Consider the following 25,369-nt stretch of genomic DNA (forward strand, 5'->3'; position numbering starts at 1 on the left):
GTCGAAGTTACATATGTCAGGTCAGCCCAGCGAAAATGTACACCTATTCCGTAGTAGGACTAGGAGTCACTTTTGAAGTATTGCATGTCCTGCGAATCAGTAAGTACGTCATCTATCAAATGTCGAACTCGAGTCTTTACCTGGTTCCGTGGGGATCACGAATCCAACTCCTCTCGTCCAGAGCATAGAAAATGGTGTTCTACTTGAATCAATAAGTAACAGAATCTGTTCTTTGCGATTTTGAGAAACAAATATTATGGACATCACGCAAAGATGAAAATCATATCGTTTAGATTTATCAGTATTGATACGCCCAATGGATCAAAGTCGAAACTTATGACAATGTTTTGGAAATTGCCGCGCGTTTTCAAAGTTTGAACTGCAAACAGAGTTTCAGAGTTGTCTTCTACTAGTACAGTGATGCTCTAGTAGTAGCGGAACTTCAAATACCGTAGCAAAGTTAAAGTTCCAGGTTCCCTTAGTGTTGGCTTCTTGGCTGAATGTGACTAACTGTAACTGTGACAGTGACGGAAAGGTGTTTCTCGAACCTTTCGTCGAGGGCGGAGTCGATGTGACAGTGAGGCACTACGGCCTTTTTTCGAACGGTGATCGGTGATCGGCGTACCAACGACCATTGCACGGAACGTTGCTGACTGTCAAAAGTCACAGAAAAAAAGCTAGTGCGGTCCATAGTTTCTAGTTTCTCTCGGCTCCGCCCATATTGCGTGCATGCTTGGAGGTCATTGACTGTGAGTAAGCCCCAACCCACGTCCACATATTGAAAATACAGGACTCGACGAGGTGCTGATTCTTCGACCATCTAGCTGAATCGTTGTGCGAATCGGCATTATATATAATGGCATCAAACGATGACGTATACGATCTTGTCGTTGTAGGTGGAGGCATCGTCGGGCTTGCGATCCTCCGCGCGGCTACTTTAGAAGGCTGGCGTTGTGCGTTGATCGAGCGCGAATCCGATCTGTTGTCATGGGCTAGTGGTTCAAATTCTGGAATTATCTGTACGGTAAGTCCCTTCGCTGGAAGCAACGTCGGAATGCCCAAAGATTTATCCTAAAGTACTACAATCCTTATCCTATAAAAGGGCGTGGATGCTACTCCGGGAACGCTCGAACGAGCTTTGATTCGAGATTCCATCTCCAGGATCCGACTGTTCTGTGCAGAGATGAATGTTCCTAACCGACCATGCGGTTCCTTGGTTTGTCACTGGCCTTGGGACATGGAAGATCGCCTCCAAAAAGTTCTTTTAGAATCTCACGAAGCTGGTGACACGCATGCGTGTTACCTCTCCGCCGACCAGGTAAAACGAATGGAGCCAAACCTCAACCCGGATTGTCTCGGCGCCATACACATTCCCGGGGAAATTGTAGTGGATCCATGGCTGTTTTCCATTGCTTTCGCCAGTCACGCCAGAGAGAACGGAGCCTCGATTTTCACAAACTTTTGTTTTGACGCGGAAAGCTCTCAATACAACGATGGCGTGTGGACTATTTGCCGAGTTAGAGAAAGCATCGATGCTACTAGGAACGTGCCCGACAAGCTCAAGGCTAAAGTCTTGGTCAATGCGAGTGGTGTGTGGGCCGACTTGATCGACCGCGACATCTGCAATGAGACAAAATTTACGGTTAGGCCACGAAGGGGCCAGTATCAGATATTTAGCTCAAACTACCAGACAACCATCACCCATCCGATTCAACCCATTCCGACGCAACGCACCAAAGGAGTTTTTGTCTTTTCTTCACTCTACGACCAAGTAATCGTAGGTCCAACCGCTCTAGATCAGGATTCACGCACGGATCGGTCGATTGACCGAGAAGTCGCCAACGAACTTGCCAAAAATGGTAAGCGTATTCTGCGTGAGCTCGACTTGTCCAACGATCAAATCGGAGAGTACGCAGGAATTCGTCCGGGAACCGATCGTCGTGATTACCAGATAAGCTTTGACTATTCAAGACGCTGGATAAGTGCGGCCGGCATCCGCTCCACAGGCCTGACAGCTAGCCTTGGAATCGGTCATCACGTCGCACGTCTTCTGCAATCAGTACTTCCAGAACCGACGGTGTTGTCCGAGAGCATGGAGACCACTCCTCTTCCACCAGTCCCGTTATTGGTAGAAGAATTTCACAATCGATCCGATGGTAGCGTTCATATAGGTGGGCACGACTACAAAGTAACTCATCCTATAACAAGGTTCGGGTGGGAGGCTAGAACTGGATTAGCAAGCACCTGATACGAGAGCTTTATTTTGCGTCAACATTTGCCTAACTGTAAAGTGTAAATTGAAGAGGCCTTAATCGTGTGACATATTCATCCTGTGACATCATCACCGATCTCTTCCCCCCCCCCCCCCCCAAAGAAAGTGATTGACATGATTGGTGCATTTTCTACTAGATTAGTCAAAATTCTTGACATATGCTCTATTTTACTATCTATCCCCACGCACCTTGTCAATATTTCGGAAGCTACGCTCTTGAGCACACAGCTCACAGTCAGTCAACGACTTCTTCAAATATCCGCTGCTCATCCGAGACGTCCCCCATGGGGATATCAAAGCTGTTTTCTTTGCGCATTAGTTGACGGAACTCGGCATACTCTCGAATCATAGTGTCCCAGTGAATAAAGCTGTCAGAGGAGTGGATGAGATCGGCGGGCACCGATGCATCGAATGGCGGAGAATTGTCGACTTTTGAAATTCCTTTCTCTGCTATGCGATCCTTAGCATTTGGGTCGTACTCAAGGCATCGAAATTCGCTCAAATTGTACGAGCGGCGAAGGTGCGCCTTGAGGCGCAGTAGCAAGACTATGGCTGCACCCCTGCGGCATAGATGTAGGAATTTCAATTGATCGATTTTGGACAAAGCACTCGCCTCCTGGGTGCGGCTAGGAAACTTGCTACGGGCAACTTTTTCGAGTGCATCTTCTGTCACGTTAGCTTCATCATATTCATCGTTGCTTGCTAACCCAGCAGGGCGCAATAAAGCAGCAAATGCGTCGACGATTTGGGTCCCTTGAATTGTGACAATTGAGCCAATGTGGTGGATGATGAACAAAGGATCACTGGCTGCGGCATATGGCAGATACGCAAGAATTTGTGACGTGAAAGATAGAAGGGACAAGTCGCTTCCGTTTGCCTGCCCACCTCCAGAAATCTTTAGGAGGTGGACATTTTTGGCAAAGGGTGTCTCGACATTCACTTCTGCGGTTTCGAAGAAAGAAAGCAGGTTCTTGAATAGTCCACGACGTTGCTTTTGGCTCTTGGAAATGCAATTTCTAAAAACGCTGCCGAAAATACATTCGGTTCCCTGTACGCGGCCTCGTCGGACAGTGATCAATGCAGACGCTGCGTCCTTTTGAGAGTAAATACGGCGTTGGAAGTCATAGGCTTGCTTCGCTCCAACACATATGCGCTGACGCAAGGCATCAGGCCGGCGCTCTCCCTCTTTCATCAACAAATGAAGGGCCAAACTACGGATGGCGGCATTCTCTACGTCGCCTTGTAACGCAAACAAGAAAGGGATGCACTCGTTTGGATTTACGAGCCCTTGTCGCAGTAGGAGCCCAATTAGATCCAACGCGGCATACCTTACACGCCGATCCTTGGATTGGCTCATTTCAAAGAGCCGGTCTGCGTGGTTCGTAAGCACCCCTCCAAATAGCGTGGCGTCGCCATCTTGATCCCCGGAGATACGGTTTGACAAAGTAACTCTTTCGTTCTTTTCCAGCTTCTCCGTGGCGACTCCGCCGTCGATACGCCGTTCTTCCGCCTACGAAAAACGAAACTGTAAGTATGATAGCACTAAGCAGCAGAAATCAGTCAACCCAACGTACCAACAAAATTGTCTTCCAGCACTGAAGTGATTCGAGCTGAAGACTAATGTGAGACTCTTCCGACATGACGTGCTCGATGAGACCGACTTGCTCCAATTCTAGCATCAGCCTAGGCTGTGAAACAAAAAGGCCTCCGAGTGCACGAAGGGCTGAGCACTTTGTCGGTGCATCTAGCGTTTGCAAGTACGTTGAAAAAATTCTATAGCAACCCACGATGAGGTTTGCGTAAGTCAATTCAGAAGAGGAAATTTCAGCCACACTGTCGTCCACTTCACTTTCTTCTTCCGTTACCCCGTAAGGTCGTTCATGATAACGACACACCAAACCAAGAACTGTTAAGGCCCGGTGGGTGTTGCTACGAGTTTTGTCCTGTCAAGAGAAATATACGCACCGGTGAGATTGATCCACGTGATTGTGCTACAAATCTAAAATGGAACGTACGTCGGTATTTGAGAAGTCTTCCACCGTTTCTTTCCGCAAAAGGTAGCAGTAGAATGTTCGTGCCATCTCGAGAAGCTTTTTTCGGAAAACGCTATTCTCGTCACCATCCGGATGGTGCCCCAAAGACGAAAGAGCCTTGATAGCAGATCCCAGAGCTGAAGAACCGAATTTGTAAATGACCAGCACGATATCCTTCGCCAGCGTCCCTGAGGCCATTTGCTGAATGTTCTCGTACTTCAGGTTTGGAGACAGACACACAATTATATCACAAACTGCACCGACAATTTTGGACTCGTCGTCAAAGGAAACGCCGTTGTCAGCCTTGAGATAGGGACCTATTGTATCGAAATGCTCGAAAACTGAGTTAGGAGCCAAATTTGCGAAGACGGCAATCGTTTGTAAGGTAGCAGCAACATCCTTCCCAACACGAGAGGTTCGGATGGATCGCTGCTCTTCTACTTGAAGCAAAAGTTCGAACAGAGATTCCACTAAACAAGAACACTGCTTTTGGTCGAGAGCCGACCGCTGCTTGCGTTCCGAAGACTTGCAAGCTCGCGCATTGTTAGAACCAGCAAGAAGCTCGACAATTAGAGAATGCAAGCGTTCTCCAGAACCACTAGCTCTGACCACTTCCATCATTTGTTCAGCAGCGATGTCGACCCGTTTCTGACTTGAGCGAGAATGTTTGTACCTTTCGCTCAGTGCGGGCGGAGTGGGGGTGACGACGGAGCTCCCTAGTGCAAACCCTTCTAATAGGAGTGCTCTGGTATTTCCATCCGGAGAGCTTGGAATCGAAGCAGGTTTGGGCAAAGGTACTGTAGGACTGGTGATGACATCATCATCGTACTCTAGCCAGAGTTTGGTAAAAAGTTCAAAAATCAGATCTCGGACTCCGTCTTCCTCCTTTGGATCTATAGCTCGGGTAATCATGGAATCACAAACGGACGAGCGACCTCGATAGCGCGGGTTCGATATAAGAATCTCCTGAAAGATTCTCACGGCTCGTTTGCGAACGCTGACCCCAACGTCCACGAGACAGTCAAGCAACGATGAATGAAAAGCATTCGCGACAGCTGGGAACTGTACTACGTAAGCACCAACGAGGGAGACTGTGGCCTCGCGGACTGATATGCTGTCATCTGTGAGTCTGCGTGAGACAGCCTTCGTAACAATTGGGAGAAGCATGAGCTGCGGGTCACCATCAGCCACCTGAAGGGAAAAAACAGAAACAGATGTGTAATATGAGGAATTCTAGGTCAAACTTAACAAGTCATGCGTCAATAGACAGGACTTCATACCTTTTCAATAGTCTTCACCGCCAGCTTGCGTAGCATCGGTACAGACTCGTCGGCCATGAGTTTCAGAATAAGCGAAACTTGATGGCGGAATGATAAACACAGTGGCGATGTCCGGGCAAGAAGGTGCAAGGTGATTCGCGATGAGCCTTCTTCCGTCAGCGAGTCCGTACCTGGACCAAGAGCTCCGACGGGTGCCTCCCAACGCGTTAACAACTCCTGAACAAGTTGGCGAAAAGTTGCTTGCTGGTCAATGGTGGATCTACTATTGCGCTCTATCTCATCCACCCATCGCGATAAGTGAAATTGTGTCGCATCTACCAGTTCTGCCACACCTATGCGGTGCGAAAGTCTGGACAAAAAGGAATGACGGTACGTAAACACTTCGTCCACGATCCCCGTCGCTGCCTCAACCCCCAACTGTCGTCGTTCTCGTAAGGCTATGCGTCCCAGACGACAACCATCGCAAAACCATTCCTCTGGAATATCGTCGGGGGCAACACCGACGCAAGAGCAATGCGAGGCGGTACGGCAGTGGTCGCATTGAATCATCAGAGCATCAGCTCTGGTATCTCCGCAATGACAAGCTAGGTGCACTTCATGCACTTCGTTTTGAAGGATTGTAGGCTCGTTCTCAATTGTGGTTGCTATCGCCAGAGGCTTGGATCTACTGGTGGCTAGTACACGGGCTTGGTACGCCATAACCTTCCCTAGGATATCGAAAGCAATCGTCAGAAAAGTCGGCTCGGGAGGAAAATGACTCTTAGTTTTTGCAGATGAAGACGCTGCCGACAGCTCCTGATTCAAACGCTGAGAAATGCAAACCAGCACGAGCTCCGCTGCCGGAAATTGGGGTATCAGCGTAAGTTGCAACAAGTCTTCGACTATATTGGCGAGAATTGGTCGATATTCCAGTGCACCGTCTTTGGTACGGGAACATCTCTTAAGTAGCTGAGAAACAAAGACTTCGCTAACGGCACGACACGCCTTCAAGCCCGAGACGATCTGTCCTTGTGGAGAATCGTCGCTGGTGTCCAGCACCGGTCGAACAACACAGGCTTGGATGCATGAGAGAATCAAATAAGTGATTGTCTGAATGTTTGGCTGTGTGTTGGTGACATCAACCAGCGTGGCGTTGAGCGCAGCAAGAGTTGTCGGTGACGAAGCCGAACCGTAGTTGACGCCCAAAGCACGGAGAGACTTCTTCCCTGTGGGAAGTCGTAGCATGAGTGGAAACACGTCTTCCAGTATAGTGTCCCGATGGGACGGGTAAGTACGGAAAGCACTTGAGACAAGATTGACGCAAGCGAGCTGAAGCTGTTGTGGCGGTGGAGGCGAGTCTTTGGCAAAGGTACCGAGTTTCGGCGCCCCGCAATCAATTTCGAGACCTATCAGCGATCCATTAGTCAGCATGAGAATCTGCTGATCGTCTAGGGGCACTTTTCGAATGAGTAGTTCCAAACGTTCCGTTAAGGTCAACTGAAGCCGAACAGTACAAGCAATGTGCTTGTATACCTTCTTGAGATCTTTGACAAGGCCGCTACTAGCCGAGGAGTAGTTCTCGTCGGTGCTTAGCCGTCGTTTCTTTGATGGAGAAGCAAGCCCTGCCTTCTCATCCAACGACTTGATGTGTAGCATGTGCCCGGTCTGGTTCCAGGCGGGAACAATGTGTTTGGAAAGGTGGGAGCGATAAAGGGTAATTGCCGCCTCTATTGCATCTTCGTTGACAGCTCGTCGGTCGACCCCTGAGCATACGGCAATCAAAAGCACCACGCAGGCAGCTTGGAGTCCCATGCGAAGCACCTGGAGTTGCGTGGACCCGGCTCCACCCCTTTGGAGCCACTGTTGACGATCGGGAGAATATGGAATTACTGTTAGTTGTAGCTTATGGTGCGCAATACAAAGCATCCAAGTGTCCTTGGCAATGTCCTAAACACGTACCTGGTCCATCAATTGCGAAGATTTACTCGGGGAAAGCTCGCTTTCCAGCAATTTCACCGCATTGGCGAGAAGCTGGATTCCGATAGCGGAATTAATATGCTGATCGAGTAGAGCAACCAGTGCAGCAAGCTGTTCCACTTCGACGGCGGCAAACCCTTGCGCATCAGTTTTTGCTCCCTCCAGTGCCATTTGGCGTGTACAGAGCAGGGATAATTCCGCAAGTTCTTGTGGCAGCAAGGGTCCATCTACTGCGGTGCCTTTGTACGCGTAGTCGCCTTCTCGGCCTTCGACCATGGTGACGCGGAGCACGATGCGTTCGACGGCCTCGGTGAACGGGTCCACCATCAGCTTGGGCGTCGTGCTCATGGAAACGAGGATTCCTCCCTTCTAGTACTGCAAAGGATGAGAATGAAAATATACAGGCTGTGTCGAGATATCGATAGCAAAAGACAAAGCTTGTCCTATGGTTCCAACTGTGGGGAGGCTTCCTTTGTCTCCTTACCCGTCGTATAGGATGGCGGATATCGTCCGTGACCTCGGCGGCAAATTTTGGGGGCGGGGCTCGCCAAACTCCTTGAGAATGTCCGGGTCTTGATGTTTGGCGGATGGGCGCGAAAGTGAATCGATCGGCGATTCTAATACGAAACTGGGTTTCTGTACTTGCGTTATTTACAATCAGCAGGCTGGCTACACTTATCACAGCGGTAACTCTAGAAACTAACTGCAACCCTCGTCTCGACCATCGATCGAGGGCCCAAAACCAGAATATCTCGCCCAGCAAATCCACCAACTGATTGTGATGCTCGAGAGAGCTCACGAATGATTACAACAGGGTGCGGCTCTAAGGATGCAATGATGTCTCATCGCTTGCTTCGCTAGTATGTCGGCATTCAATCTAGAAACGTTTATCCTGCACCTGGCCTGCCACTTGGTCGGTGCCCGGGCCGTCCGGGAAACGCTGGAGCAAAACTCCGGCTCCTCTCGCCTATACTGGCGGTCCCCCATATTGTGTGCCGATAAAAGTGTCGACCCAACACGCCTGGACGTTGGAAATGAATCCCATGTTATCTTTGTCGACGTTGCGTTTGAAATTGTGACGTCGACTCGGAACGCCGGGGATCGAATTCGTTGCCACTGGGGTAGTTTGGTGCAACATCAAGGATCCGGATACTACCTTGCCAGCCGTTTCCTTTCCGTCGCCGACCTCGAGCGCCATTTCCCCGAACACGTCGTGTCAGTGTCCTTCACTCCCGGAGCCGCTTTAGCCCAGACCATAGCCACGGCTCTTCGGTCGATTCAGGACGAAACTTCCACTCGCGTCGAACGGAATCGTACCAACGGGGAGCCTCCTGTTGTTTGGCTTAGTCTGGACTACGAAGCGTTGGACGAGAAACTAGACCTTTGCGTATATGACAAGCAAAACAGCTCACGTTTAGAGGGTTCCTCAGTTGACAAACTCTCGCCTGCCCTTTACTCGACCATGCTGTTCAATCTGCTGCCGACGTTCACCGCTACCGAGCCGATGGACGAAACACAAGCTCAGCAGATTGAAGCCCTTTGGCGCAGCAATACGCGAGCTCAAAGCATCACAGAAGACGAACGTGATGGTTTTGATAACGTAGGTTTGAATAACAGTCCCCGGTTCTCTGCAACACCAATTGCTGTTCCGTCGTCTAGCACGTCCTCGTCCACCAAATTCGGACGATCCGCCACGGACGACAGAGCATCACCGGCAATATCACCCTTGGCCGGCAATAAGAGGAGAAAACTGGGCCGTGGTATGGGGGTGCCTCGGCGCAAGGCAAAAAAGTTGCAGTATTTGGGCTAAAGTGAACGGCTACGGACGACAACACGCATATCTGGCAAGGATACCAATTCTAGCAATCCCAATACACAACAACTTCAAAGAAACAGGATACCTTTGCTTTATTTCTCTGCCAAGGTAAAGAGGCATTGCTACGATTGTCAGATTATCGTATCGAAGACGAAATGTAAAAAGACTCGTCGGCCACCGGTCGACAGCAAACAGGTCCTTGATTTCTGTTACCGATTTACAAACTTTGATTCGGGTCTTTTCCCTGTTGCACGTCGTACAGGGCCAAGTGCTCCTGCAATTCTGATGCATCAAAGTCTTCCTTATCCCCATCGTCGTATTCAATAGCCCAAACGTCAACCTTTTCTTCCACATATTCTGAGGGCATAAATCTGGAGACGGTTCCAAAATATAAGTCAACATCAAAGAATTTAGCAACTCGACAGCCAATAAAGTCTTTTCCATCTTTCCCCGTCACCTCCACAATCGTTCTTTCTGCTGAAGGCGGTTGTATACTTCGTTTTCGCTTTCTCCCATCACTTTCCACTTCTACAATTTCTACCTCCGCTGCTTCTACCTCTGTCGCTTCAATTGAAGTGTCTGAAAATAAAGTGTTTTTGGGGTCAGAATGACGGACCTTTTTTTTCCAAACGTTCAGAATCCTGAGTCGGTCCCCCTTACCATGCACAGTGCTCTCAACTGCCACTGCAGCGTTGAGCGTTGACGAGGTTTTGGCGGAGGCAGTGATACCTTGCTTTGGAGATGTCGGCTCCAGTCGCAGTGTCGACTTCACTTGGCCTAGCAGTTCAGCAGCCTTATCTGCTCCGCGACGTTTCTCTTCTTGAGATTCACGAATACTGTCATCGAATGAGTCCAGCTCTTCTCCCTTCTTGACGTATAATAGCAGGGCGGCTACCATAGAAGCAGTAGTTGAGTTTTTTCTTGCACGGACAGACAGCATTCCCCGAGAGAAGACTTACCATGCACTTGCTCAATGTCCATATCTTCGCGTTCGTCATCGTAGAAGACCGTGTATACATCTCGGGTAAAGTCAGCATCCCGTTGGCAAGAAGCAATGGTTCCCCGATAAAATTTTCCGTCTTTTGCAAACTTCACCGCAACACGTTGTCCAATCAGTGCTCTTCGAACGTCTTCAAACTTCGCTTGGCCGGTTTTAGCTTTTTCCTGAATGAGCGCCGGTAGAGCTTGGTGCAGCAGTTGCTTATTCACATTCAGCTTGGTAAGTGGGGACGACTCCTTTGTCTTTAAAGAGTTGTACCTTGTAGATGCGCCAATGGCAATAATGTTGCCAAAGTTTGGTTGCAATAGCGTCTCAATAACCTGACAATCGCCACCTGTAACACAAACAACAAGATTCTTGTTGTACTTTCGACTGCCTTCGTTTCCTTGCTCCGAGGGTATAGTGCTGAATGTTTCCATGGCTTGCGCGGACCATTCGTCCACTATATTACGCAATAAGCACGCCATTTCTCTCATGATTGTTCCGAGGATAGCGTCGTCGATTCGTCGGGCACACAACCCGAACGGCTCGTTCGCATTGTGCCTTTTTTCCAGAATCGCCAAAGCTGATTCCAGTTTAATTGCTGGGAGTGTATCTGTATAGGGTGCAAAGGACTTTAGGCGAAGATTAAGGCCTTGGCAAATCCCTCCACCCTGCAGTTGGCCATCCACGTCGACCGCCGTATACGTCAGCGCGGTGCCACCGTCAATGACCAAACAGGGGTAGCCGTACAAACCAGCCGCAGCCCGGGCTGCAGCTGCCCGGTCTACCCCCAATGTGTCGTAGCAGCCTTGCTGGCGTGTGTAAAAGTCCGTGTTGCCCAAACGCAAAACACGGGATGGAATGTCCCGAAATAAAAAGGCAATCCCCTTTTCGTGCGCTGCGTTGGTGGAAATTACGTAGACGTGGACAATAGGCATACGTCGGGAGTTGCAAAACTCCAAAGCCCGATCACGAGTGTGCGTGTAAGAGTCAACGCCAAAAATGTAGTCTTTGGCCTGATCTGGAAGGTATCTCAACAGAATGCGAGAAGAATCTTCGGTCATATCGTTTGCTGGTACAGGGGCAGTTCTGCGCAAAACACAACACAAAAAAGGCACAACGGATCATGAGAATCACTTTTATCAAAAAAGGAATCTCAACTCTCGTAGGGTGAAATCTTACTTCCAGAATAAAGTCGGTGACAGCGTTCCATCCGTTGGATCCTTAGAAAGAACACACCATCGATAGTGCGAGTTTCCACACACAATGGAAAACACAAACTCCGCATCCGGATGCGGCAAGGCATCTGGCCAAGAGGCCGTTTCGAAATCATCAATCACATTTGCCACCGGCATTTTGTCAACCAGTCTGTATCGCTAACAGTAAGTATTCAATGCCAGAACTATGCTACCAGATACAATTTACAAAGTTTCCTATCGCATTCACTTCAACGGCGTGGTTGGTCGCTGCCGTAAGGATCTTTTACGGAGACGTTGATTGTGAATGCCTGCCCACGTCACAAACTCCATTTGGTAATATACCTAGCGCTAATGGTCGACTCAGAACCCGGAAATCGCCACACATCTCTGACAGTCAATTTCCATTGCATTGCTTTACCCTTAACAGCAAACAAACGCTCTAACTAGGCATGGCTTTGTTTGCCTTCCACACGAGGCAGTTGCGTTGCGTAAGACCTGCTTTCAATATTTTGCCAAGCTTCGACCTCGCTGACAGTGACCGTGAGTAGCTTTTTATATGCTCCACGAAGAAAGTCGATCCATCGAGATTAACAGTAAGAGCGCTTTATCCCAGAAGAAAAGCGGAAGGCCAGAAGAGGAATCACGGGACGGTCTTGCATCCCGAAACGCACATGAGTTCTTTTTGGGACCGTTCAGTGGTTGCTCAAAGCAACCAAGTATAATGCAAAGTGTTAAAACTACACCGCTCTTCAAGGCCAGACAACATTGCTTGCACCAACAAGTTGGATAAAATCGTAATAGTCGAGAGCAGCTTTTCGTAAAAATAGCGCATCTATATCGGCCGCCGTCAGCTCCTTTCTCGTCGAAAGAGCCGCGAAATATATATTTACGACGTTAGGATCGAGATTCTCCTCTTGCAATAGTACGTTCAGTTTCGACCTCAAGCTTGTTGGCAGCGGACCTGTTGGGTTGCGTCGGTCGTACAGACCCTTGACTTCCAGCTCTTCCATATAAACGCTTGTTTCGGCTCCTTTGTTCATCATGACCGTCTTTTCGAGGCCTTTATCCACTCCGTAAGGCTTTAACGGCCACTGGAAACTGAGAGACGACAATCGTTTTCCGAATTCATCTCGATTCAGTATTGTTGAAGAATCAGTTAGCCCCAACTTATCTTTCATCTCATCGCTCGTGACTTGACACGAAGATCCGGGCGGAGCTGTCTTTCCAAAGCAAGATGCGGAAGCCAGTCTACCGTATACTTTAATAACTTCAAGCACCGGAACAGGTGGAGCGGCATTCGATGACAATTCCGAAGGAAGAGACGCCGGAGAAAGCAAAACCGCCAAGAAGGATGCAGATGCAAACTTGCTAAACGCAATTGTAGACAACATTGTGACCGAACAACATTCCCCCCTGCATGAAATGGGCACGGAACAAATATCCGGATTCCGTCTCGTAAGGTAAATTTTTAGCGTACAAAAATCATAGCGAATATTGCTCTTTTATATCCGGGTTCTTAATCGTTTACCGAATGCAAAGCTCTATCTCTAGGTCGCACCATAATAGCAGTCAGCCGCTGATGATAGGCAAGTTGCAACAATTTGTTCAGAAGAATACTGGTACATCATCGTCAGGATAGCATCGGTCTCCTTTTACAATCAGGAGGTCGAAAGCTCGATACGTACGTTTACACTGGAGTGTAATGTGTTTGTCTATGAAGGATTTCGCAGTCAGACTTTCTGACCGTCTATCCGTCGTCGCCAGGTGACTTACAGTTAAGTGTCACGGACAGAATACACTTGATCCCAGGGATACAATGAGTTGGAAGCATGTAAGCGTTTCAAGTCCAAATTAATGGGAGACTATTGGTGGGGAGAACAGCCTCTACAGAACAATGAGCAACACGGGCCCCAGATGTTTGCTTGCAGAACCTGGTCCGCTGAACGTTGTTTCGTACGGCGTCTGGCCTAGTCTTTTGATTTTGTCGCTGTAGGGGACAGAAAGCAAGTCATGCGTTTCATTCGAGACAGCTTCTTCTCCCAAATCCAACAGTTTGCAGTTTTTGGCTTGCTCTATGTTTCTACAGTAGCGGCATCACAGTTGGGATCTAGCATTCCCATTCCTCATCAGTTGCAACGTAACTTGGACCAGCACATCAAACAACTTGATTCGCCGACATCTGCGCTGCTCAATCCATCAGAATTTATGTCGCTTTCCTATTCCATTTTCCAAGGCTCATCCCGGCTCAAATATCTCACCAAAGATGACAACGCGGGACGAGATCTTTTCGAAAAATATGCGCACCTCTCGAGAACAGCCGTGGCCCTGATTTTTTTGTTGCGACAGGACCTGGATGCGGCCCATGAAGTTGTTCTTGGCGTGACACCTTACAATGTCGTTGGAGCTACGTATGCAGCAACCCATCCGGAATCAAGGTGGATGGACGAGCACCCATTGTCGGCCAGCGACGATTACGTGCATTCTTTGATTCATGTACAGGAAGGATCATTGATTGGAGAAGGCGATCACGAAGGATGGGAAAACGCAAAATACTGGGCTGCAGGCGGTCCAAAAAATCTTGCATCGCCATACAATCACGCTGTCTTCCAAGCATTGGCCATTTACGCGCAACGACAGTCCCCGGACTGCCTTAAACGTGGACTAGTAGTTGATGCTTTGAACTCAAAGATCTGCGTGGAGCATTCGATTTTGACTGACGGTGGGATGAACCGGATAGTTTCGGTTCCAGCCGGTTGCTGGGATCCTTTCTGTTTCATCAATCTACAGCGGGATTTTGAAAACCTTCACACCAAATTACGTGACGAAATTAGAGATCTGCTCCGTTATCAGTACATCTTGTTAATGCGGTACCTGTTACGGCAGCACCAGGGACTACCTTGTACAGGAAGACATTTGCTGGAGGAAGGACTAACAGAGTGAACGTCCCCAATCAGATTGCGATCGCTGGATTATTGAAAATGAGCATTCAACTCCTTTGGCAGGAGAATCACGCCTCGTTAGCCCTGTTTCTTTTGTTATGCTCGTCGGCAGTTTGACTCGCGTAGTGTACTTGGTCCTCTTGCTTTTTCGTTTCACCGGTCTGGAGCAGATACGCGCGCAATCCGTTGAGAAGCCCACCCAATAGGAAAAATAGACTTCCAAGAATGTATTGATATCCTAGATAGCGATCTAAGGTAAGCTTGTCTCCAGCATCGTCAAAAGAAAATAGGTAGGGAACGGAAGCTGAAGCAAACAAGGTCGAACCAATCATGTAGCATGCCGCAGTCAAATTCATATATCGTTGCGTCCAAACTGTAGAAAACTCAAAGACTTGCATGGCATTAAGGATTGCCCCGACCACGAATACGGCACTACCAGTAATGAAGCACCAAGCGCCGGCGATTTGCTCTTCGACTTGAGGAAGAAACAGAATGCTGCCAACAATAAAGAGTAGAGAGCCCAATATATATGTGATTGCTGCGGTAGCGTCAAGGATGCTTTTCTTATTTTCATAGTGTAGAAACTCTACGAAATCGTGGGAGGAAACAATCAAGTAGAGGAACGAGCCGACGACAAAAAGCCACGCTCCCACTTCGATCAGATCTGTCAGCTCTGGTAAAAAGAAAACGCTGCCTAGAACAAAAATAAGCCCACCGACGGCGTAAACGACTACGTTCACATATTCCCACCTAAAATGCGACTTTAAGACTCCCGAATCTTGCCAAACGGCAAACTTTCGAGGTCGATTGGTGATAAAGTGTGGCATGGTGGAGCTTCTGTTCGGTATAAACACATTGCTGGAGTTTGGCTAACTGCAAAAGCTGGAATTCCAAAGAAGAGGGAACGATACGTGCAGGCATGTTCGGACTTTTTTATCGTTCGGTAGAATTGGGGGAATGCAAAAAAGTTGTGTCATAGTTATAAATTTATATTTCGTAATTTTAAAGGATGTTGTATTTACGCTGCTACAGACGTTTCTTGCGGCATCAAAATGTCCAATCTTCTTTTTTCCCTTCGAGTGCGTTTGTCAAAGCGTTTGTCAAACAACGCAACCATGGGAAAGCGCACAACATGTGCTCCTGCTAACTGTGAAAAGCACTTAACGGTTTCCAGCTGAATAGCGTTACTCACGCGTTCTGGTCAAAGAGCGCTAGTTTAAAGGTGAGAAATTAAAGTCATGATCGTCAAAAGCGTATCTTTTCTAGCTTTCTTGTTTGCCGGGTCGGTCCTCGGATTTGGTATCCGGCCGCACAAGCTGGAGACAAGAAAACAAAATGTACACCAACGGCTAGGCTTGATCAGCAGCTCATCTACAACTTCGTCCTCCGTAAAGTCTCCAAAAGTACCTTTGCTCCATGATATCCCCGAATCGTTCCAGCCTCTGTTTAACAGTGCGATCAATGCTACTACTCCCCGGGATGCTAACACCTCCAACCAAGGTCACGATTCCTTTCGATATGAGTGGGGAACTTGGGCGGTTGATTCAAATGTCGAATATTTAATGGACCTTATGAATGAGGTTCGTGTACAACGAAGCTTCTACGAGACTGTTGTACCCGAGGACATGAGGGTTCCACTACGGCTCCGAGTTGCAGGTGGATTGGACTGGGATTGTATTTTGCATGTGTTGCCTCCCGGCACATCTTGGCAAGGACGATGGACAACAGGGTCCTGGGCCATGATCAAAACACTTACAGGAGTCGCAGAAATAGCGTCACTTGTGGGGCCCGATCGCAATGGAAATTTGCGAAAACGAACGTCGAAAGATTTGCGAGGTGGGAGTGACGGATCGCTAGGCGGTGGACAATCAACGGCAGGAGACAAATGCATCAAGTACGTTGGTGGACCATTACGGAGCTATTCAGGTAAGTACGGTAAGACTGTGCTCTTGGAAGTGGTCATTCGTCCACCCATATCCTCAGAAAACGAAGAAAAGGAGATAATTGATACTTTGGAGGATGTCGATCGTGTTCTATCCATCGTAAAAGAGCACCCCGCAGAAGACAAGGCCATGTGTGACGGAGAAATCGACAAAGCTCCAAGCAGATCCATGGCTCTTCTCGGCGAGAAAATGGGTATGACCTTCGATCAAGTTGGAGGTTTGGATGTCCAGCTCGAAGCGATTGCTAGGCGCGTGTTGGCATCTCGAGCCAATCCAGCAGCTGCCCGTCGCTTGGGTGTAAGTCACGTGCGAGGAATATTGTTGTCAGGACCACCAGGTTGCGGCAAAACATTGCTGGCCCGCGAACTCGCTCGCATTTTGGGTGCTCGGGAACCACAGATTGTCAACGGACCTGAGATTCTCGACAAGTACATCGGTGAAGCAGAGCGCCGAGTAAGAGATTTGTTTGCCCCGGCAGAGCAAGAGTACAAGGTGGCCGGGGACGACTCAGCTTTGCACATAATTATATTGGACGAAATGGACGCCATTGCCCGCAAACGTGGGACCATGACTTCCGACACCACGGGTGTACGCGACTCCGTGGTGAATCAGCTACTGGCCAAAATGGATGGAGTCCGTGAAGCAAGCAACGTTCTTGTAGTTGGTCTGACGAATCGACCCGAATTACTGGACCCAGCTTTGCTTCGGCCGGGACGTCTCGAGGTTCAGCTGCGTATTGAGCTTCCCGACAAGACCGGAAGACGAGATATCTTGCGAATCCACACTAGCCAAATGCGGAAAGCGGGTGGCCTAAGCGAAAAGGCAGTGTATCTAATGGAAGATTTGGGTGAAAATGGTCTTCCAGCAAGAACCGAGCACTTTTCGGGTGCTGAATTGTCTGGATTGGTGCGAAGCGCGGCTAGTTTCGCACTTGGTCGTACATTGCAAAGCGGGGACAACGGGGAGGAAGGGGTTGTCCAAGTGGAAGATCTGGAAGAAGCGCTTCGCGAAGTCCGTCCAGCCCTTGGCAAGCAGGACGAGATTCTGAAGCTCCGTTTCCCTTTAGGAATCAGCGCATATTCGTTGGCAATGGAACGGATTCAGAGAGATTTGAAACGCTTCACATCTCCAGTGCTCTCCAAGGCTCCGAGATTGCAGTCGCTTCTAGTTGTTGGATCTGGAGGGAGTGGGGGAACAGGGGCAACTGCTTTGGTGGCTTGGGCTTCATCTGAAGCGTCATCACAGGGCGAGGTTGACTATGTTCGTTTTGTCACGGCGCTGGATTTGCTGCTGGGAGGCGAAGGAGGCGGAGACGAGGCGAGGGCCGCAGCTTTGGTTGAACGCTTTGTTGAGGCGCGTGAACTGCCACGTTCTCTCTTAGTACTGGACGACATCGACCAGCTTTGCGCTGGGACGGGTCCCAGTGGCTACAGTAGCGTGATGATTGCTACGCTTCGGGCTTTGTTGCGATCCCCACCGCCTTCTTGTACTGACAAAGCTAAAGGAAACTTTGAATCCAAAAGCAAGGACGGAGTTGGTCGATCCGTTCACGTCCTGGCAGCTACATCAAGATCGGATGCTGCATGTGTTATTTTGCACGAGCTTTTCGACGAAACGATAGGTACGTACACCACGAGAATTTCATTCCGGAAATAAATTCGAATGTTTCATTTACTTTGTGCGCTTGGTTAAAGTCATACCGCTGTTGGAGGATCCCAAGGCGGTAAGCAAGCTGATTCTCGAGAGCCTCTCCGATTCTGTGGATGTTCTCGACGCAGACGCCATGGCTGTGCTCTTGATCGAGCGCCTTGGCAAAGTGGGTTGCAAAACGGTCTTACGGCTTGTGGAACGTGCAGTTGCCACCACGCAATCGATCTGCAAAGTGGATGCCTTGACAGGAATCCTTGACGACTTGGCGGGTGATGAGGGGACAGCTGAACGCCTCTGTGAAACAATATAGCACAATTCGGTTCCCTTCCTAAACTACTTACTATTCCATACCCTTCCATTTTCAAAAGTGCGCAAGAACGAATGAGGAAAGCTGGTAGATTTGGACAAGAATCATTGTATCATTCTTTGATGGATAGATTGGAAATAGATAGGTTTTAAGTCCAGCGACCTCCCCTAAAACTATGCGCATCTTCCTTGTAGTTTCCTGTTTAAAGTTGCCGGCCAGTGAGTATGAAGCCTCAATATCCGGGTTCTCTACCCTACTCGTGTCATACATGTTCTTACAGGTAGTGTCACATTGGTGCAAGAGTCAAACAGGGAAAAAACCGTGAAGTTCACGATGGACGCCAAATCTTTCTCTGATGGAAAAGCGGTTACCTATTGTGTATTGCTTCTTCCAAGGTAATTGAGCTTCCCCTAGACTAAGCGACGGCACCATGACTCTATGGAAGTCACTGTGCGAACTGCTTTACTCGACTCCCATCGTCGAAGAAATACCCCGGCCCAGTTGGCATTCCTTGAAAGGCATTCATGCTCTTCTAGGACCGACGTCGGTCGTCGAGGAACCGCCACAACCGCATTGGTACATCTTGGAAAGAATTCAGGAAATTCTTGAAAGCACGATGACTCGCGTCCCGTCCCGAGAGCACCTATACTTTAGTATTGGAACAGCATTTCTCGTACTGATACTCTCTTTTAGCATTTATTTTAAACCGTTCTCTCGTCCGCCCCCAGTGCCGCTAAAAGAACTACCGAAAAGACCAATTCTACAAATTTTATTTCACCCCGATGATATTGCTGCAGCACAGCCCGGCACAAGCACGCGCATGTCCAGGCTCAACGCATCGAGGACAGTCGCTTCGAATACGCTCAACACCCGGGTCCTTGGGTCCGTCAGGTCTCCGGTTGCTTCGGAAGCACCGTCGTTTTGGAAAGGTCGCTTCCGCACTTCTCTGGGATCGTTTCCCAACATTTTTCACGCTTCACAACCGAAACCTGCATCCGAAGGACGTCAACAGAAGAATCAAACGCGAGTTGAGATTGAGGTAGAAACTGTCACCGATAAGGTCGATGACGACGACTTGACACCAAGTGAACATCTCCCGGCAACCGATGACATTGGACTTTCCTACACTCTCGATGATCCGCCTTCGGAGTCAACATCGGTGGAAGGATCGACATCGATTCATGATATTCCGTTTCGTCGAGTGACAGACTTGCCAGATTCGTTTGCTCCCCTCTTGTCGTCTTCACACATGGAAATGTTGCACGACCGCTTGACGGCTGATTTAATTCACGCTGTATCCTTGCAGAGCAGTTTTCGTGTGCGACAGGGACGTCACGAAATCCCTCTCGACAAGGATAATAGACGTCCTCAATTTTGCTTGCATGTGCCAAAAGGAGGCTGCCGCATGTCATTGACGGCAGTGGTCGGAAGTGACGGGTTTACGAAGGAACAGGATTTGAGCATCAGGACCAAGACAACCGCCCGTTCCAAGCCTATGGTCAAATGTGTTGATCTCGTGGCGGATCCTCCGCTACCGCTAGGCAATGTAGCACCAACCTTGATTCACTTCCCAACACTTTTCGAAGATGACTTTGTTCCGCGCTTGCGCAGGATTCAAATTGTCCGCTGGGTTATTGACTTTCTTGTGTCAATGTCGAGTTTTTTAGAGCGTTGCTTGTGGATCATCGAAAGTAAGTGTCAAGTCCATCTTTCGAAAGTTCGAGTGATGCCACTATATCGGGGACGTTCGGACAATAAAGAGTCGCCTGAATGGCGTTTGAATTTGGCGTTCTCGGGGCACGCTTTGTTGTTTGGTTGGATCCCTGTTCCATTCCTGAATATATCATTGCCATCATTCATCATTCCACAACCGCATGCTCTATTGGAATACTTGCTGTCGCCGCAGCCCTTAGCGTCAGCTCGCTTAAAGCGTGAGAATATCGCTGAAGATCGAATCACCTTGGCTGTTTTGAATGCTCTAGAAAGTTGGCATTGTCATTTAAAGCTGGTAGCCACTCCTCCTGCTATCGGTGTGGACTTGACTTTACCAGGAGGACTCACGGTTGCGATGGAAGTTGGGTTGGGCCGCGATCCCACCGCAGGGACACGGAATGACTCGGGAGTTGAAACTACTCCCCCAACGTCCTCTACATACGAAGAGGCTGATCATCTCTCAGTTAACTCAATGTCTTCGTGGACGACAAGAAACGATAAAAGCGTATCGACCAGGCGGCTGAAGTCTCTCTCCAGTACTGGAATACCTCAATTCGATGCGAATCAACTAATTCCGTGGTTTTTGGAATTAAAAGCCAAAGGATCTTTCAGCCATGAAAAAGTTTCTGTCCACATAGTCAAGTTGTCAGCTTCACACGAAGAGGCGATTGGCAGCATACCGAGTCAAAGTCACTTTGCCACTCGAGGCAGTATAGCAATCTGGAAAGTGGGGAGATCTGAACAACACTTATCTTCTATGACACCAATGGATGATCTCGCACCCTTTCCTCTCCGTCACCGCTCATCCTTTGGCCGGCATCGTCGCAAGAATTCTTTCGGACGACCAGCGCTTGAGACGGACGATTCACCTTCGGTTGCAGAAATTTTTCTTTTCCACGAGGAGGTTTCATCATTTCGTGATGAGCGTTTATTGCACTATGATTATGCGTTTGATGTATATGAGGACACCAAAGTTGATGCGGTTACTTTGTCAATCGGTGCGACTCATCCTATGCTAAATGGTGGAACGATGGTTACGACAATTCTTGATACAATTTACGCTTTTGGATCGGTGACTGCGAGAGAGGGTGCTGTTTTGGATCCCAGCGAGCGCAACCAAAAGAGGAATATTCTTCGACATCTGCCAGCAATTGACTTCACATTTGGTACCCAAAACATTTATATTCCGTCCGAAAGTGCTAGCTACTCAGACGATGGGCAAACTTTGCTAATTCCGGAAATGGATGGTGGTCGTATGATGGTCCGCTTCCTTGGTGGCTTTGACGATAAGAAGACGCCGAACAAGCTGGTTGCTCGTTCATCAGATGTGGTCGTGGAAGGTATTAAACTCTTGGCTGATTTTGGGATTGGCAACCTACACTTCAAAACAGAAGGCGCAGTGAGAGAATTTCCGGAGCTTGAGATATTTGAGGATCAAAAATTACAATCGCTAGTTTCGGGTATCATCGATGGAAGCATCAAAGCTCATCTAAGGCCACAGATTTCGGTGGCACCAGCTTCGACGATTTCGACGATAGGAAAGAATGTTTTTAACCCGTATGTTCTTATGTCATCTGGATTGACTTCATCCTGAGCAAGCTCTCACAAACTGCTTTTCGACTGTCGTTAAATTCAGCCTGGAAGCGTACGAAATTGATTTTTCAAATACGAACTTATCAGTGAAAATGAAGGAGTACGCTGTATCGCTTGGGCATAGACGCATAATATTCCCGACCGAGTCGACTTTCGTCATCAACGTTATTGATAGTATTGTCGATATGGGATTTGAGGGCAAGACGCAATGCGAGCTCAGTTGGGACTTCCAAGGTTTGTCGCCTATTCTACAAGTAACTCCGCTCGGCATGTCGCCTGCGTTCGCACAACCTGAAAATAAAAAGCAAGCATCTCTCCTTGTTGCCCCTCTCCGTCAAGGCCGCATCTCGTTCCACGTTTCGTCAGTTGGAGGAATAAGCATTCAGAAGGCGGTGACATCGCGCGAACATAAGGAGGGCCTGTATGACTGGAAATTTTTCAACGCTCTCGTCTCGCCCGACGACGATTCATTTTCGCGGATTATCGATGTCCTGCATGACAAATTGACAATGAATAAACTGCTACAAGTCACCCAGCTTGTTAATGAAGATATATACAAGATTCTAAAGTACATTCTGAGACAAATCTGGAGGGCGAAAGAAATTTTCGACCAAGAAGGCGTCACTGAACCTGGCCACGTTATCCCAATGTACAAGATGACTAGACTGATCGCTTTGTTTTTGACTGGTGACGTATACAAGGTAGATGAAATTCTTCCCATGGTCAGGCGCGTCGTCAATGGCGAAGGGCTTGACGTTGTCAAACTGAAAGATCTTCTTCATCTTCATCTGGAGCAGTACGACCGATGGGCAACGGAGATTGATCGAGTCGTACGTTGTGCAGCTGTTATGTTTAGCCCTATGGCAGCTGCTCAGCCTTACCTGGAAGACAACGTCAAGCCTCTGGCGGAGCTTACGCACCACGCGGCCAAATTTGATAAGATTCCTAGTGCCAGGCATTTATACGACCAAATTTCTGGCAAGCGGAACCTGCCGTTAGATCCATCCTTTTCGAATATGGTGAGCCGACTTGCGCCATACCTCAGCTTTCGGCAAGTTGAATTCATTTTGCAGGCAAGGAATTCTACCGACTGGCAGCCATCCGATCTTAGAAGAATTCGCTACGTCTATTCAATTAAACGGAAAGTGCAAGATATCGCCGAAAGCTACGGTGGTTTGTCTTTTTTACCACAAAGCTTTCTTGTTTCGGTCTTTCTTGGTGAAGCGACGAGGACAAGTCTTTTTGCATCTCGCAGAAGACGACGCATGCGCAGGTCGGACACTCACTCTTCAATGTCACTGCAGAAGACACCTATAAAGCAAGCGACTTTGTCTGCGTTGCGTCGGAAGCGATCAGGGGTGAAAGATGGCCGTTTGTTTCGACTTTCTGAGACAGAATCTATATTAGACAGCGCACAGCAAACTCCTGCTGAACGCATTGCTTCCGCTTCGAATTTCGCTACACTAAAGCGAATCGACATCCCGGAAAAGGTTGTTATTGGTCTAGATGCTTCTAACAGGAAGCCAGATGATCCGTACGAGCTCGGAGATTCCCTCCTAGGCCCGCAGGATGTAGCGATTCTCCTGCAGTCCGGTCTGACGTCCGTGATGAAGTCGTCGACTGTCGTGCAACTGAACCAAAGAATGCTTTTGGACTTAATATGCAGCCAACCTAGATCCTTTGCGATCGCGGTCCTGGCTGAGATTGGAACTCCTGGAGGGCAAGGGTCTCCGCGAAGTCTTGCATCAGCACTGATGGCTCTTCTTGAGCTTGACCAAACAGCTTTTCAATCTAGTCACAAAGTTGATTTGCATGCACTAGTGGAGTCGTGGCTCCCCGGTTTAAAAATCCCGAGACGTGACGATTACATGGCAGGCGGCCGGTGGGCTAGGCAAAGCTACTACGAAGCGCTTTTCTCCGTGGCAACGAGCATCCTCGATGACGCTGAAACATATGTAGCATTGAAGGGGCATGTCCAAAGAGTTCGTATGCATCTAGAAACTGATCCAATCCCAGGTCCTCGCACGGAGCACCGCAATGACGTAGGCATGAACGTCGAAGATTCCGTCTTCTCTCAGGAACCCCATGAGTGCGGAACAAAATTGAGCCAAGCCATCGAAAAGGCAAAGTCGGGGATTGCTGCAGCGGATGCAGCTGGCTACTCAATCTTGGAGAATCTCCTACAAGATGAATCGTGCGGAGAATCAAACACGAAATTTCAGGTAGCTGTGGGATTGTACAAAGAGGCATTCCGAGCGTCTGCCGACGTACTTCGACTTGATCGTTATTCGTTCCACAGTGCTTGGTTTCGCGATTTCTACCGACGAAACTACGATGCGTTGATGATTCTGTCAATCTTTGACAATGTAGTTGAAAATGTCGACAATGTGCGAAAGTGGTAGGTAAATCGAATCAATCATCGGGGTTAAATGGGATTACTCTAACTTCGGCTTTGAAACTTTTTCCAGGCTTCAAGCGCTGCGAAGCAGTGTCCAGGGAAGCGCAACGCTAACGAATTCGAAGGAGGCAGACGGAAATGCGTCCAAAGACCATCGCGAAGCTCAAATGACCACCACCAGTTTTGATTCGTCTGCTCCCCAGTGCGACAATGGCGACACTACGTTCGTGAATGCCGAGCAGCATAGTGACCAGTTTCTGATCGATGCGATAATTGACGCTGTCATTTTTGAGCGAAGCGAGAGAGAGGCGCTACGCAGTGACCCGCTGGTGCGTTTACTTGTCCGAAACGATCCAGGACATTACAATTTTGTCATCGTCTCAGCAATGGGAGTTGTTACCGAGGGGAAGAAGGGCCTCGAACTTAAAGATGCATTTGATCGACTAGACGCCACTCGTGCTGTCAAAGTGATTCGAGCTGATACTGGAACAGCACGATCATTCGAGTACAATGCGAAAAAAATCGAGGACGCAATTGAGGAAGCCGCGGACTTGAAGAAACCGTTTGGCCTGTTGGGATACTCGCAAGGTAGTGCAAATGCTTTGATGGCAGAAACTATGCTTTTGTCAGGTTCGCCAAAGCAGCAAGAAGCTCTTGTGCAAGGAGGCGGTCTTGTGTGTCGGCAGCTTATGTTCTCGGCAGCCAACGGCTCGTATCATGGTCCAGCATCGGAAAAGAAGATCCATAGTCTTATCATTATGTGCGAAGACTTTTTCAAGTATCAGCAAGGCTACGTCAGCAAAGCTTTTGCATCAACTGTTCTCGAAGCACTGACTTCGATAATGGATTCTTCCGAATTTCACAAAATGATGGGCGGTGCCAATTCGTTCCTTCCGGACGGTTGTCGAGCGTTCTGGAGAGAGGCACAGCACCTTGGGCATGTACCAACGTGCACATTGAGAGGCGTGGAAGAAGACCACACAACACCGGAGAGCCTCGAGATGATGTCCAATCTACTGACGAAACAGAGCGGGTCAGCGCTGCACGATTCTCAAGTCCACGTCTTTGACGCAGTCGGTTATCCGGTGTATCACAATAATCGTAATGGTCGGCTTTTGAGACGATGCGCTATTGGCGAAGGCGCGGTGCAGCGAACTCATCATTGGAGTCCTTTGTGCGACGAAGTCGAGTTTGTCAAGACGCAAAAAGATGCTGAACGAGCCATTTTCGATTGTGCCAAAGATCGTCACGTTTTTCCTTGGGTGGAAGTCAACGCTCGATTCGGGTT

General features: G+C 48.7%; 9 protein-coding genes across 9 annotated transcripts; 5 read left to right on the plus strand and 4 right to left on the minus strand.

The window, feature by feature from the left end:
* Positions 1 to 781: 781 nt before the first annotated feature.
* PHATRDRAFT_50137 (predicted protein) lies at positions 782 to 2,248 on the plus strand (the record flags this gene model as incomplete). The annotated part of the gene is made up of 2 exons (XM_002184942.1): positions 782 to 1,024; positions 1,103 to 2,248. The coding sequence occupies exons 1-2, from the start codon at positions 857 to 859 to the stop codon at positions 2,246 to 2,248; spliced, it is 1,314 nt and encodes a 437-aa protein (XP_002184978.1). The 5' UTR covers positions 782 to 856.
* Positions 2,249 to 2,507: 259 nt separating this feature from the next.
* On the minus strand, positions 2,508 to 7,889 carry PHATRDRAFT_50138 (predicted protein; the record flags this gene model as incomplete). Its single annotated transcript, XM_002185025.1, has 5 exons — positions 2,508 to 3,782; positions 3,847 to 4,215; positions 4,288 to 5,538; positions 5,586 to 7,424; positions 7,524 to 7,889. The coding sequence occupies 5 exons, from the start codon at positions 7,887 to 7,889 to the stop codon at positions 2,508 to 2,510; spliced, it is 5,100 nt and encodes a 1,699-aa protein (XP_002185061.1).
* A 484-nt stretch (positions 7,890 to 8,373) lies between these two features.
* Positions 8,374 to 9,351, plus strand: PHATRDRAFT_50139 (predicted protein; the record flags this gene model as incomplete). The annotated part of the gene is made up of 1 exon (XM_002184943.1): positions 8,374 to 9,351. The coding sequence occupies exon 1, from the start codon at positions 8,404 to 8,406 to the stop codon at positions 9,349 to 9,351; it is 948 nt and encodes a 315-aa protein (XP_002184979.1). The 5' UTR covers positions 8,374 to 8,403.
* A 79-nt stretch (positions 9,352 to 9,430) lies between these two features.
* On the minus strand, positions 9,431 to 11,772 carry PHATRDRAFT_50140 (predicted protein). Its single transcript, XM_002185026.1, has 3 exons — positions 11,522 to 11,772; positions 10,317 to 11,428; positions 9,431 to 10,248 (listed from the first exon to the last, which is right to left on the minus strand). The coding sequence occupies exons 1-3, from the start codon at positions 11,692 to 11,694 to the stop codon at positions 9,575 to 9,577; spliced, it is 1,959 nt and encodes a 652-aa protein (XP_002185062.1). The 5' UTR covers positions 11,695 to 11,772; the 3' UTR covers positions 9,431 to 9,574.
* A 515-nt stretch (positions 11,773 to 12,287) lies between these two features.
* PHATRDRAFT_41026 (predicted protein) lies at positions 12,288 to 12,929 on the minus strand (the record flags this gene model as incomplete). Its single annotated transcript, XM_002185027.1, has 1 exon — positions 12,288 to 12,929. One exon carries the CDS (start codon positions 12,927 to 12,929, stop codon positions 12,288 to 12,290), a length of 642 nt encoding a protein of 213 aa, XP_002185063.1.
* Positions 12,930 to 14,459: 1,530 nt separating this feature from the next.
* Positions 14,460 to 15,321, minus strand: PHATRDRAFT_50141 (predicted protein). The gene has a single exon (XM_002185028.1). It carries the CDS (start codon positions 15,302 to 15,304, stop codon positions 14,546 to 14,548), a length of 759 nt encoding a protein of 252 aa, XP_002185064.1. The 5' UTR covers positions 15,305 to 15,321; the 3' UTR covers positions 14,460 to 14,545.
* A 241-nt stretch (positions 15,322 to 15,562) lies between these two features.
* PHATRDRAFT_50142 (predicted protein) lies at positions 15,563 to 16,403 on the plus strand (the record flags this gene model as incomplete). Its single annotated transcript, XM_002184944.1, has 2 exons — positions 15,563 to 15,699; positions 15,872 to 16,403. A coding segment is annotated over exon 2 (363 nt), but the record flags the coding sequence as incomplete, so codon positions are not given.
* Positions 16,404 to 16,615: 212 nt separating this feature from the next.
* Positions 16,616 to 17,290, plus strand: PHATRDRAFT_3366 (predicted protein; the record flags this gene model as incomplete). The annotated part of the gene is made up of 1 exon (XM_002184945.1): positions 16,616 to 17,290. A coding segment is annotated over one exon (675 nt), but the record flags the coding sequence as incomplete, so codon positions are not given.
* A 1,517-nt stretch (positions 17,291 to 18,807) lies between these two features.
* PHATRDRAFT_41029 (predicted protein) lies at positions 18,808 to 25,200 on the plus strand (the record flags this gene model as incomplete). Its single annotated transcript, XM_002184946.1, has 4 exons — positions 18,808 to 21,647; positions 21,727 to 24,081; positions 24,152 to 25,087; positions 25,110 to 25,200. The coding sequence occupies 4 exons, from the start codon at positions 18,808 to 18,810 to the stop codon at positions 25,198 to 25,200; spliced, it is 6,222 nt and encodes a 2,073-aa protein (XP_002184982.1).
* Positions 25,201 to 25,369: the final 169 nt, after the last annotated feature.

This window comes from Phaeodactylum tricornutum, chromosome 27 (genome assembly GCF_000150955.2).
Source record: "Phaeodactylum tricornutum CCAP 1055/1 chromosome 27, whole genome shotgun sequence".
Taxonomy (NCBI): Eukaryota; Bacillariophyta; class Bacillariophyceae; order Surirellales; family Neidiaceae; genus Phaeodactylum; species Phaeodactylum tricornutum.